Source organism: Sinocyclocheilus rhinocerous, unplaced genomic scaffold, assembly GCF_001515625.1.
Source record: "Sinocyclocheilus rhinocerous isolate Xijiao unplaced genomic scaffold, SAMN03320098_v1.1 scaffold1965, whole genome shotgun sequence".
NCBI classification, from domain to species: domain Eukaryota; kingdom Metazoa; phylum Chordata; class Actinopteri; order Cypriniformes; family Cyprinidae; genus Sinocyclocheilus; species Sinocyclocheilus rhinocerous.
The window spans coordinates 708,824-722,837 of record NW_015625577.1 but is presented as its reverse complement, the minus strand read 5'-3'; the positions used below and the strand labels follow the sequence as shown (position 1 = coordinate 722,837).

Below are 14,014 nucleotides of genomic sequence, written 5' to 3'. Positions count from 1 at the left end.
ATGTATTTTTTATTTTTATTTTTAAATACAGTTCATCACTGGTCAGAATAGACGTCATTGTTGCCTCTTGTTCTTAAAGACCTTTGCAAAACAATGTCTCAGTTTGTGTAAAATATGTCCGTGCTCAATAGACTTCAGTGCATCATATGTTCAAGTTTTTCCAGTTCATTCCTATCGAGTCTGTCTGAAGCATCTTGCACAGAAGCAAAAAAATGCTGTGTTGGGTTCAATGCAACAGGCTCCACCAAGAATTGCTTGTTTTGCTTTGCCCGTCATCCTTCCTGAGCGCTGTCAGTTTCCTCATCTCTCAAGGCGATGTATCTGGAGAAGTTTGGTTCTGGAATGGTCTAATTGGTCTATGCATATAGGGCATTGCCACAAAGGTGAAAATGCCTACCAGCATTAAAGCCACAGTGATTGTGATGATGGCTGCAACAACGGCATAATAGCACTGATTGGAATTCATTATCCTTCTCATGCGACCCCTCATCCTGCTTGGCGGCCTTCCCACATCGATCATAGTCGCCTGGCCAAGACCTTCCTCCATGACTCCAAGCGGGTTACTGCCGGCCTGCTCCTCTTTCTTCTTCAACACCGGCAAATTTAAGGAGGTCTTAATGGAGCTGTTTGGTGGAGAATTCTTGAGAATGAGTTTGCCCTTGCTGCGTTTAAATCGCACAGAAAGCGCCCGTTGCATCTCAGCCGGAAGTTTGCGGAAGATGTCTTTGTTATTTCCCAACTGTGGTAGATCTCGGCCGTGTCGGATTTCTGTCAGCTCCCGACAGATCGGACAAGACAACGTCTTGATCTCTGGAGAATTCACGTTGATGCGTGCCAGGCATTCCAAGCAGAACGTGTGTCCGCAGGAGAGTAACTTTGGAGCTTTGAAGACGTTGTCGAAGCTGCAGAAGCACACAATGCACTCTGTGTCCTGCAGGTCATCTCTGGGTTGCTCGGTCTTGTGGTGTCCAGGCTCAGGGTCGCGGTCTCGCCTCCTTCCCTCCTCGCTGCGACCCCGTTGTTGCCTTCCTCCCTCTTTCTGGCCCCGTTCTCTACCTCGGCTACTTTCTTGACGCCGGTTTTCCGCATCATTGCTGCGGCTTCTCCTAAGAGGCTTCTGTTTCTGTCGTTGCTCTGAAGTTCCCAGGTTGAAGCTGCCCTTGCTGTCAAGCTTCGGCTTGACGTTGGGCCCTTTTTTGCTGCCCTGGGGTTTCTCTTTGCCGTCGCTCATCATGTTGAGCCTTAGATTCACAGGAGCAGATTAAGAGAAAAAGGTAATGTTGAGCAGATAAGTCTGTGAGGGAAGATGGAGAAAACACTATCAGTCTAGGTTACAAATACACTCCATATCATGCTTTAGAAGAACCATTTTGGGTTCCCAAAAAACCTTTCAGTTTTTTAGTGTGAAGAACATGTAATAATCCGAAGAACCTTTAGTGCAATGGAAAGGTTTCATGGATGTTAAAGGGGTCATATGATGCGATTTCAAGTTTTCCTTTCTAGTATTTGAAAAAATAATGTGTTTTTTGAACATTAAAGCATGTCAACATATTCTGTTACACCAAATACACAAAATAATGATCTTTAAAAAAGCATCATATGACCCCTTTAAAGGATTTTCATGGAACCATTGATGCCAATAAAGAACCTTTATTGAACAGTTCTTAAAAGAACTAATCTAAAGGGCCCTTTTACACAATGAAGAACCTTTTGTGCAATGGAAAGTTTCCATGGATGTTAAAGGCTCTTCATAGAACCATAGATGTCAATAAAGAACCTTGTACAATCAATGGTATTCAAAACAGTCACATGATTTCATTACGGGTCTGGAACAGATTTAAACTTCTGTGACTTAAAAGTGTGGCATGACCTTTAAGAGCTTGTGTATTTAACACTCTGGAGTTACATACAGCTATGTAACTCTAGAGTGGAGACTGTAAACTAAATTGTACCATTAGCAGTCAAGTGTGACGAGAACAGCAGTTTAGTCAGTCATACACTAGTGGTTATTGCTTGTTTTTCTTTTTATTCCATTATAGGCCTTGCATGGCTCTAAGTTTGCCCCAACGGTCATCTTTTATATTTGAAATCGTTAACCCAGGGTTATTCTTAACCCTATCAAGCCTACTGTGTCATATGTGATACGCAAATGCCTGAAAAAACTGTTTTGTACAATCTACTAATAGTTTCTATTTTTAACAATGTTGTATCAAATGTGATGCTCAACAAAAACACACATGCAAATGTTTTTTTTTTAGATTTTTATATTTTGTCTAAAGTTTTAACAATCTCTTCTATTTCAAAGAAATAGATTTGTCTGACTATTATATCATATGCAGGGTTAACATAATTTTGAGTTATCTTGTTCCATGTTTTACACTGTTCATAAGTAATCTTGGGTTTGGAATTAACACACTGTAGATTTGTAAACATCAGGCTACTGTTCTTATTTGCATGTTTATGAGGTTGATCACACTGAATGAACATGAACTGAGTGCACAACCTGTGGGAATTTTGCCTGGTCAATTCGCACTTAAATTACAAAAATAATACTCATGACATTTTTAACTTCTTCATATGCTGAAACTACATGCTGCATGTGAAAGTTTCTGTTACTGTGCAAAGTGCATGCATATTATGAGGTAGTTTGTAATCACCTGTTGCTAAACAGCATGCTTATCCATTTTAGCACTATATTGTTTCAGTGCTAACTAACTGCCTTTCAAATTTACAGATCAACCCAGAATTAGTTTGAAAATCCCAATAGAGTGTTTGACCTAAACTCTGAAGTCTGACTGTACAGGAATGCAAACCAGAATATCAAGGTTTTACAACAGGGTATTTCATTCTGTATGCTTATCGTTAAGCTTTAACTCTGAGTCAGGTCATGAAAGTCACGAAATAGGAATGTCTAATAGCAAACAAGTATGATTATTGAATATGACTTGTAATATAAGTAAAATATAGGTTCAATTTAGTTATTTTGGAATCAAATAGTCCAAAATGTAAAGGTTTTACCCACTGGCCATTTAAAGCACAGTCTGCTTTTATCAAAACATTAATTTTCAGGTGCATCAACTAATTGAGCCACTCACAGAACAGGTTCTTTTTCAGAACATGTTGGTATAATTAATATATTTTGGACTAAATGACTTCCCAAATTAAAGGCACACACCCACATATTTAGCACAAACCAGATAAAGTCAGTTGAGACCTGTCACTAATTTAGACAGTAACACACCCTACATTTACAGGCGACACCGGGGCTAGTTGTCACACTGAAGGTTTGTTTTTGAAAGTCAATTTCTTTTAAGAACACAACTTAAAGAAAAAAGTCTTTGCCACTATAATTTCCCAAAAATAATCAGAGAAGATATAATTAATTGAACACACCAATAGCAGGGCATGTTTTCACATTGAAATAATAGAATTAAGCAGCCTATGAAAAGCTTTTTAAACAGGAAAAAAATTATGAAACACATTACAATGAAAAACGTGACAATATATGCAAACAAATATGATTTTGGAATTTTAGTTTGTAGGACAGAATTCTCAAAAATGATTCAAATTCAATAGGGTGTTTGACACCAACTTACAAAACAACTACCAGAGAGCATATTTTTGTAACTGGACTCAAAGTTGACTCAAAAATGTTTTAAATATAGCCATGTGACATCTACTCCCCCCCCCGAACGTTTTTTTTTTTACCTGCATTTGTAAACTGACTAATTATTACTCTACATTTGCATACTGACTAATACTGACTAATCATTTAAGATCACATCCTTCAATATGAAAAGTGGTTCTTTTAAAGTTAAAAAATGTTTAAAAACATGCAACTACCTATGAGCTGAAGAGCAGCTGAACCCAGATGGTCACGTGCCTCTGAAGTTCGCCTGGCTCCAGAAGCACATATTCCAGTCTAGGTGTGCATTCACCAAAGCAGCGTGAGAGGTGTGCAATCCAGTCCTTTCTGTCGTCCTCAGTCCTTTCACTAAGGTTGTCATCATCTGTTAGATAACGTAAGCAACGTGCCTCCACCTCTTTGCATATCCCTCCCTCTTTCCTTTGACCCTGTCATACCTGTTGAACTCGCTCAGGTGCTATTTGAACCGGCTTGCGTTTGAATGCGAGGAATCCACTGACCTGTGTTTTATTTTTTCGACATCTCTGCTGACCTTGAATGAAACGGAATCAAACAAGTGTGGATATCAATGCCCTAAATATCTATGCGAGTCATGTTTGATCATGCAAAATCCACAGACATGATGCAAGGGCTGCAGCCGGGATGTTGCTAGGGTACACAGAGTCGTTGCTAGGTGGTTAGTTACTAATCCAAGTCAAAAGAGACCACCAAATTCTCCTTAACAACACATAATTATGTTTCCTCATTTAACACAACTACACGTGCATTTGGGATGAGAGTCGTGTTGGTTGTTTGAAGATATTCCTGTTGTAATGGAGACAAATTCCATAACAAATGACAAGTCCACGTTTTTCCTACTCCAGTAACTGGAAATATTCACCATAGATGGGAACAATAAGGACGTTTATGAAGATCTTAGGAAGTCGATGATAAATTAAGTCACTAGGTTAATGTTATTCTCTCTCACACACACACACTGCCTGATAAGTGAGAAGGTAGCACTCTCCCATTCCAGCATATGAAAATTTTATGTGTATTGATGATAAGGGCTTATACCTTTTGTTGTGTTGTAAATTACTTTATACCCGTCATACCTGTACCTTTATCTTGTATTAAGAGTTGTTGTGAACAACTTGAAGCCCGTTTCTTCCATGGAATAAAAAAATAAAAAGGTAACTGCAACTTTTTAATCACACAATTTTGACTTTTCTTGCAACTCTCAGAAAAAGTCACAATTGCTAGATAAACAGAATTGTGAGATATAAATTCAGAATTGTGAGAAACTCGCCACTCCAAGAAAAGTCTGTATGTAAAAGACATTTTCTCAAGATATCAGGTCAGTTCACATATGTGAGACAGTACAGCGGAATTAAAAAAAAAAAAAACATTCAAAAAGACTGAACATGGAATTTGAAAAACCCTTCAAAAAGAACACAAAATGGAATGCAGAATCTGAATGTAAAGAAGGTAAAACAGCACGATTTACACAGAACAAAGATTTTTTTCTTATTCCACTACTGTTTTTCAATTGTTTTTCTGTATGCACTACACGGACGTGTTCGTTTCTTTTTTTAAGTTTTAAGCTCAACTTTTTAAAAATGCACATCTTTTTTTTTTTAATACCATCATATTACTGTCTCGTATTTAATTGCAAAATGCATTCTCTGTGAATCACACTTAAGTCATGGCCTAGTTTACATCCAAAAACTTGATTAAAATCTGGTGTTATTTTGGATCACATAGTCATAAACGAAATTAATATAAACAAATGTGACCATATAATATTGTGGCAATCATTCAAATGAATTTCTGGTTAAGGAAAAACATTTCTATTGACAATTAGTTTTACAACATTAGCTACTCATTGACCAATGGCTAATTTCAGCTGTCCTTTCTGTTCATCTGGGCGCTTTAGGGGGAAACTACAAATGACTGGAAACGACCAATCATTGACTGCTGGCTATATATTAAACTATCTGAACTTTTCAAGGGACAGAATTGTTTTTTTTTAGTAAAAAATAAAAACAGCTCTCGGGATTGAGATGATATATCCACACTTGAATATTCGAACAAACTGCAGGGTATGCCCGTTGTAACACATTAACATTTCTGTATTAATAAATACATTTTATTGCACAATCCTGTCCTTTTATATTGATGTATCAATCAACGGTAAACATTGCCTTTGTCTGTGAAATTTATCCATATTACTATCCCTATTTTGAAGTATGACCATTTCCTCCTGGTTCTCTTTCCTAAACATCATGTATTTTAGACGATTACCTGAGGCGCAGGTTTAGCATAACATATCACTGAAAACATCTTCTCTGTGTATTTATGAAAACACTGTTGTCTTAATTACCAACAACAGCATGACCTTTGATAACATCCTTATTTTGATCCACATCTCTTTAAATAGTTTCAGAGTTCATATCAAATGTATGTATATATATATATATAATAAAAACACCACGTGTATACTTGTAATCAAAAATATATTTCCTCATTCAAACACATGAAAACAACTTCAGCTGAAACATAAAAATTAGGAGTCTCCAAAACACTTTACACAGATACATCGAGATGGTCCTCACTGCAGAACACAAGATCCAGGGGGCGAGGTTGGATCCAGATCTAACTCCTCCCACCTTACATATACCTAAACCTACCCGTCTCCACCCCCTGATCCCTAAACCCACCCATCTCCACCCCTAAAACTACCATCTCTACCCCCTAAATGTGGATCCAACCCCGCCCCCTGGATCTTTGTTCTGCAGTGAGGGGCTACTGGATACATCTGATAATTTCCCATTGAACACTGATGGAGCTTCTCAGATCGCTGATCTCCTGTCTGTAGAAATATTGGCTGGAAGAGTCTCTTCCTCGTCTGATCTCAGGATCAGCCCAGCTCTTCACGGGCTTTGCCTTGTTTGCGGGGCATCTTCTTACTGCTGCTGTCCTCCAGTTCTTTGTTCTTGTAATAATGAGGAGCCACTTCCAACAGCCAGCCACTTTCAATCTCGATCACCTGAAAAACAGATAGAACATTTAGAATAAAGCATATTTTTACATTTTCTGAAGAAATATTAAGTGCTTGCCCATGCGAAACTTGCTGACAAGACTGTAGGGTAGTTTTGGTTGTTGCCAAATCATTACTATGAGGTTTCTAAGGTGCTAGGAGTGGATTTTAGTATGTTACTATGTGGATGATAAGTTGTTGCTTACAGACTCAAGTAAAAAAGAACCAGTCTGTTCCAATGCCTAACCTCAAAGGGATCATTCACCCAAAAATGAAAATTCTGTCATTAATTACTCACGTGAACACACGTCGAAGACTGACACGAAAGCGAAGAAATCGTTGAATAAAGTCATCATTTTTGTTTTCTTTGCGCACAAAAAGTATTCCCGTAGCTTCATAAAATTACGGTTGAAACACTGATGTCACATGGACTATTTTAATGATGTTCTTGCTACCTTTCTGGGCCTTGAGCGTGGTAGTTGTGTTACTGTCTATGCAGGGTCAGAAAGCTCTCTGATTTCATCAAAAATATCTTAATTTGTGTTCCGAAGATGAACGAAGGTCTTTGGAACGACATGAGGGTGAGTAATTAATGACAGAATTTTCATTTTTGGGTGTACTATCCCTTTAATATCCACCAAAAGATGAAAACTCTGTCATCATTTATTCAACCTCATGTCATTCCAAACCTGTACGATTTTCTTTTTACTGTGGAACACAAAAGAAGATATTTTGAGGAATGCTGGTAACCAAAACATTTCAGGTCCCATTGACTTCCATATTATTTTTTGGTGCATATTGTCAATGGGTGTCGATGGGAAACAAAACAATTTGGTTACCAACATTCTTCGAAATATATTATTCTGTTCCAAAAAGAAAATAATGACATGAAGGTTAGTAAATAATAGCAGAATTGACATTTTTGGGTGGACTACCCCTTTAATATGATGCTTGGATGCGAAAACATTAGTGATAGACTAAAAAGACAGTGAATGGCGACTCCATACCTGTCTCATGAACTCTTTGGTGGTGAAGACCAGCTCGTGGTAGATCATCCAACGTGGCTGTTCCTCGAAGAGTGAGCTGTTGGGATGGACGAAAACAGTCTGCTGGTGTTTGACTGTTTTATATCCCCCTTTACTCAAGCGTGCCGTGTGGTAGAAATATCCCGCAGTCACCGCCTGGAAGAAAATGAAAGAAAATCACATTTAGATCATAAGCTGGTGAAGTTGTACTATAATGTATTGATATTTCTTTTCTACACATCTCTAGAAATACTTGGTTTCAATTAGACAGTAGTGGCATTGAGTGAAATATTTTTCATAATGATCACTAAACTACATAACTGACTGATTAAATTTTGCAATAATTCAATTGCTGCTGAAATCTGACAAAAAATAGGATGTGTGCACTTTTACTCATACCACAAATTATTCTTAGTCACCTAACCTGGATTCATCAATGCCAAATACCTTTAAATATACAAAAGCATCTGGTAAAATGTAGCAACACACAGTCAGTAAATATGTAAGTATTCAGTTATTGTGTTGGTCTGAACGTTGAAATACTCTGATGTGAAAAATCACATTGTCTTTTAAATACTGATGATTCATAGTGACGCTAGTCTCTCACAGAACAGGAAGTACTAAAAACCACACATGAGAGACACATATTTACTCTTGAAAGGTGATTTCGTTAAGTTTGTTTGAATGTTCCCTGTTCAATATTCTTCCCTCACAAAAAAGCATTGTAACCTGGATTGAAAAAACATGTTAACCTTGGGTTAAGCGCAATGTGAAAAGCCCTAACGAGACAAGCAAGCACTTACCTTAATAGTAAAAATGCAAATTGTGCCACAAATTCTACTTCAGTGTTTTAAGCCGATAAGGGCCACAAGTAAGAGCGTCTTAAAACTTTAAAGTTAATTCAGTCTATAAAGCTAAACTCATAAAGTCGAGATAGCAATCACATGCAAAGCAGCAAGCTTCTGCACAAACACAGTATCACTGAAGGAAATATGAGAAAGAAAGTGAGGGGGAATAAGGAAATCACCTTGCGAATGGGCACACTCTCACCGCTGCAGCTGGACAGTTCCACTTCGATCCGGTCCATCAACCCCTCCAGCTGATCACGGACATCTCGAGCTCTCTTCATGGAGCGAAACTGGATGAAGTTCTCGAAGCACCACTGAGTGGAGTAACCGCTCTCTACCCACTGACAGAGAACGAGAGAAACTATTGAATGCATTTTATTTTCTGGCAAACAAAAACTGTGCATGCAACAACAAACAGCGCGAGCAGTGAAGCCTAATTCACGAACAAATTATTCATTCTTTTTACTGATTCAGTCACAAACTGATAAATATTCACACAACTCATTTGTGAGTAAGTGTTTTGCATCAGACAGTTTCTAATCGATTCCCTCAATGATTTGCAAATCATTATTTGGTTAAGTCTGACTTGAACTGAACATGGAGCAACTCCCTACCCAATGAAGAGAAAGAAAGAAGGAGAAAAACTAAGGCAGGTTAGCGTTTTAAATCAGACTCACTCAGGCAGTGAATCGTTCAGAGAATTTACAACTGACTCCATCACTGATTTGTGAATCATTACTTTGGTTATGTCTGATTAAAAGTAAACAGGGAACTACTTTACCCACTAACAGAGAAAGACACCACTGAATACTAATGAATACAATAATTGTGTCTGCTGTGCATGCAACAACAAACACATCACAAGCAGAGAAGTCTGATTCACAAATGACTATGAACTTTACTGTGATTTATACTTTAGGTTATCAGACCATTTTATAAATGGTTGTGACAATGTGCAATTAGAGATACATATTCACATTGTTTTGTTAAAACAAAACAAAAAGTATAGTTGAAAAAATTTGAATATTTTACAAAAAATACGCATAGAGGGTCCAGTCGAAAGGTTGAATTGATTGTAAGAAAACAACATTTCTGACAAAATGATGATATTGTATGGCACACATACAATCAGGATCAGTAGAGTGAAAGCATTACTGTAATGAATGTTTACTAAATACAGCCTGCTTCATAACTTAAATTGAGCACTTCTGTAATCTAGCAACCAAAAAACTTCTAAACGCTTTATTTTAGATGCCAAAAAATGCCTTTTTAATGCAGTGTTTCTGCTGTTTGAACAGTCATTCTTACAAAACATTGTTCATTCCAAAGTTATAATTGTACAAGACAAGAACTTCCTGCTACAGCATCTACACATAAACACACACGTCCGCACAGGCCTGCATAACCTGTTCAGCAATGCAACTGCTGAACATCTCCAATAGGGAAGTCAAGCAAGATGTGATAAGTATTCTGACAATAACAAATAATTTTTGTTAGCACAAGCTGGGCTGTAAAAGTACACAGAGCCTCAGACTGATTGCTGATTTGAGCGCTATTTCCAAATGCACACATAAACACACCTGTGTATATACATTGAGAAGCACAATGTGATCTCCTCCTGGTACCACGAAGTTCATTCGAGCGTTGTCGGCATGAACCACTTTGTCCTTGGGGCGGTAGAAGATGGAGTTGTTCACCGACAGCATGGCCGCTACTGTTAGAATCTCCTCAGAGCACTTATAACTGAAGGGCAGACCAATGAGCAATGGTTAAAACATCACAATAACAACTCCAGGTAAAGGGCAATGATGAGTACATCACAAAATTTGCAGTTTTGACTCACTGTTCAGAAGCCAGAATCATTTTACTCAGCATGGGGTCTACAGGAAGTTCAGCCATCCTTCGGCCGAGCTACAGTGCAAGAGGAACAAAATGAAGTCAAAACCCTGGATGAAAGAGCTAAATACTGGCATATTTCCATAAGGGATATTCATAAATGGAAAGCTGTAGTCATTTATTTCTAGTTCAATGACGGGCCCAGAACCCTTATTGACAGCCAGCTTTTTGTTGTAAACCTCTTTGTAAATGTGTTGTGAACACAACTGAGTTTACCAAAGTTTGTATTCTAATGGACCATAATTATAGGGTTGTAAAGTTTTGTTTCACACCTTAGTGAGTTCACCGAGGTGGTTAAGGGCACCCAAGGCGTAAAGCTGCTCCAGCGCCAACACCAGTGTTTCGTGAGGAGGAGGATCCATGAAATCGAAATGAATCAGGTCATTTATGCCTGACACACAGATCAGGAAAAACACGTTAGATTTTAAGCACATATTAAAATACATATTGTGTTTGATGAAGTGTGTCAGGTCTATTTATGTATGCATTAAAGTTACAGTAAAAAAATACCACACCCCAAAATTGCCATTGCTTGTCATAAGAAAAAGATTTACATAGACACTCAACACTACAACCTTAGTGGAATGGACTAAAAAGCATTTGGACACTTAAGCCATACTATCGTCCCAGTACTTTAGTACTGTACATTTAGTTCTGGAACTAAAGCGGTGCGAAAGGCCCTATTGTCTGAATATCTTTCAGAGAATTTCTCAGAACTAATTTCATATCCATCAAACTGGCATGTGGATTTGTCATGGTGAAGTCATGAAGAAAAACAGATTAATTCATTCTTACCAAGACTTTTGAGCAGCAGAACCACATTGCCCAGGTTTGTTCTCTGGATCTCAGGGATGGAGGTCTCTTCCATCTCATGTTTAAAGGCCCAGGCTGTGTACAGCCTAAAACATTTCCCAGCAGCCACTCTTCCTGCACGACCTGCTCTCTGATTGGCAGATGCCTGCATGATAACAAAACACATTATCAATCACTGCTTCAAAGCATCAGTGATAACCATCATTTTAACCTTATTAACTAAAAAAGCATAACTATTTTTTTCTTAAAAAAAAAAAATATATATATTTAATATGACTTCACTTACAATAGTGATTCAAGACTCAAATGACAATAAATAAGCTCCTGTCTCTATTTACATGTGATAATTAAAGTTCTTCTTATCCTTCTTATTATTATTGATAATAATTCATTTTATTCATTCATAATATTAATGTATTCATTGATACTGATAGTAAATCGTAATAATTATTATTGTTGCTATATATTGCTATATACTATATAATTATTAATTATATTATTATAATATAATAATGTTATTATTTTATTATGAATATTATTGATGATACTGATACTACTAATAATAATAATAATAAACAACGTGCATCATTTTATAATAATTTATTAGTACTTATAACTATTAACAATAATCAAGAAAGCAAATAATTATTGTTGCTGTTGCTATTTATATCAATTCATTATTAATGATTAATACTAACAACAACAACAATAATAAATTAATAAAACTACATTTTGTAACATTCATAAATCATACTGTATGTAAATCTAAATGACTCTAAATGTCTAACACTTTTGGGTCCACTGCACACTTTACAGATCAATGTTGCTAGAAGCTTCTCTTACTCGTGAACATGGAGTGACAATGAGAGATTCCATTCCTGTTCTTGCATTGTAGCTCTTTTGTTTGCAGAAACCTGGATCAATAACGTAGATGATGCCGTCGATGGTGAGAGACGTCTCTGCGATATTTGTGGCCACCACAACCTGTAGCCCAAAAACACCACACACAGTCACTAAAGAAATTCATATTCAGAGTTTAGCATATTTATCAAGATGATCAAACAAAATAAAGAAAAACATTTCTATAAGAATTTGCATCAGTCTGGTTTGTTTGATTTTATTTTGGATAAAAGCGTCAGCTAAGAATACATTTTCAAGTAATTATGAGTTATCTTCCACAGATTTCACCAGACATGCTGCCCCCCGCTGGACGACAAAGGGAATGGTGCTCTTACTTTGCGTGCTCCAGGCGGAGTGGGATTGAAGATCTTGGCCTGCATGTCTGAAGGCAAGTTGGCATAGATGGGCAGAACAATGAGTTCAGATATCTTCGAGCCCAGTCTCCTACATCTCTCCTGTAGAAGTTCACAGCACGCTTCAATCTCCTCCTGCAACACCAGAGGACAGTAAACGTCAATATTACCAATATAAACACACTCACACACACACATCTTTAATTAGTTAACTACATGAGGGCATACTATGGACTAATTATAAGAACTATAAACTAACCTCTAAACATTTTATATACTTTTCATTTTTAAAACGGCAAGATTAATCTTTAATGAGCCAAAAGGAACGCACGTCACACCTCTGTTCATCAATTTGCACTGGCTACCAGTAGCTGCTCGCATTGAATTCAAGGCATTAATGTTTGCCTACAAAACCACCACTGGCTCTGCACCCCTTTACCTAAATTCATTACTTCAGAGTTATGTGCTCTCTAGAAGCTTGCGTTCTGCAAGTGAACGGCGCTTTATTGTGCCATCCATCTTTATTTGACCCTCTAACTCTAGCACTTTCTATTCTATTTTAATTCTACTTTTTAATAAAAATAAAAAAAACTAACACTAGCTTTCTTTTTTTTCTATTCTATCTACTTGTTTTTCTTTGTGTGTGTGTATGTGTGTATATATATATATATATATATATATATATAAATACCTTGCTATGTGTACTGCGTTAGGCTAACCGAGACTTGTCATTTTCACATATTGTTGCTCATATTGTTTTGCTAGTTTTGATAGCTTCTATTGTCTTCATTTGTAAGTCACTTTGGATAAAAGCGTCTGCTAAATGACTAAATGTAAATAAATATCATCAACACAACTGATGATCCACAAACTGTCCCAATATACATAATACACAAATGCCAGAACATTAAATCTTTCTGGCTCATTACAGCTTTTCTATTTCGACAAACAAAGCATTTTTTTTTTTTTTCATCAGTGCATTTTATGCCTTTATGGATAAACAGTGGAAATAGACAGGAAATGGATGCAGGGTGACGCAAGCTTGTATTTAGTGTAAATGCATGCACCCTTACTGTTTTGAGCCAATAAATTTATACATTATAAAATTACAATATATTATGGTTTAAAAAATTACCCCTTACATAGCTTTAGTGCAGTTAACATGTTTGTTAGTAGCCCTGCAGCTCCAATATAATACCTCTGGCACCCTTGTTACCAATATAAACAATATATATTATAAATATATATTAAAATCTACCTGATATAAAATAAAAAAACGTTTAATAATAAAATAAACAGCTAATTTTTATTTTTTAATTTTATGTTTATTTGTATAGCGATTTTCAACACATATCGTTTCAAAGCAGCTTTGTATAAAATGCATGTTACCATCAACCAGCCAGAGGTGACTGTGTCAAAGGGAAAAATTGATAGTGACGTATTGGAAAAACTTTTTACTGCTACGTCGTGACTCAGACGCAACACAGCTACTCTTAATAGATGTATGCATTGAT

At 36.8% G+C, this 14,014-nt stretch overlaps 2 protein-coding genes across 5 annotated transcripts in view; both read right to left on the bottom strand.

The window, feature by feature from the left end:
• Window positions 1-29: 29 nt before the first annotated feature.
• On the bottom strand, window positions 30-4,028 carry LOC107752145 (RING finger protein 225-like). Of its 2 annotated transcripts, none has more exons than XM_016568036.1 (2): window positions 3,844-4,028; window positions 30-1,294 (listed from the first exon to the last, which is right to left on the bottom strand). In XM_016568036.1, exon 2 carries the CDS (start codon window positions 1,232-1,234, stop codon window positions 308-310), a length of 927 nt encoding a protein of 308 aa, XP_016423522.1. In that variant the 5' UTR covers window positions 1,235-1,294; window positions 3,844-4,028; the 3' UTR covers window positions 30-307. The 2 variants fall into 2 exon arrangements, with proteins under 2 accessions (XP_016423522.1, XP_016423529.1); XM_016568043.1 differs by having other exon boundaries at window positions 30-1,241.
• A 2,270-nt stretch (window positions 4,029-6,298) lies between these two features.
• Window positions 6,299-14,014, bottom strand: part of LOC107752098 (DEAH (Asp-Glu-Ala-His) box polypeptide 16) — a 16,928-nt gene continuing 9,212 nt past the window's right edge. For 2 of the 3 annotated variants that reach the window (XM_016567980.1, XM_016567972.1), the window contains 9 exons: window positions 12,483-12,635; window positions 12,091-12,231; window positions 11,230-11,392; window positions 10,707-10,825; window positions 10,382-10,449; window positions 10,119-10,281; window positions 8,718-8,879; window positions 7,673-7,846; window positions 6,300-6,674 (listed from right to left, as the gene is read on the bottom strand). In XM_016567980.1, the coding sequence (XP_016423466.1) occupies window positions 6,546-6,674; window positions 7,673-7,846; window positions 8,718-8,879; window positions 10,119-10,281; window positions 10,382-10,449; window positions 10,707-10,825; window positions 11,230-11,392; window positions 12,091-12,231; window positions 12,483-12,635 (1,272 nt within the window). In that variant the 3' untranslated portion in view covers window positions 6,300-6,545. Of the gene's footprint in view, window positions 6,675-7,672; window positions 7,847-8,717; window positions 8,880-10,118; window positions 10,282-10,381; window positions 10,450-10,706; window positions 10,826-11,229; window positions 11,393-12,090; window positions 12,232-12,482; window positions 12,636-14,014 lie in introns of all 3 variants that reach the window. The other variant, XM_016567965.1, reaches the window with a different exon arrangement.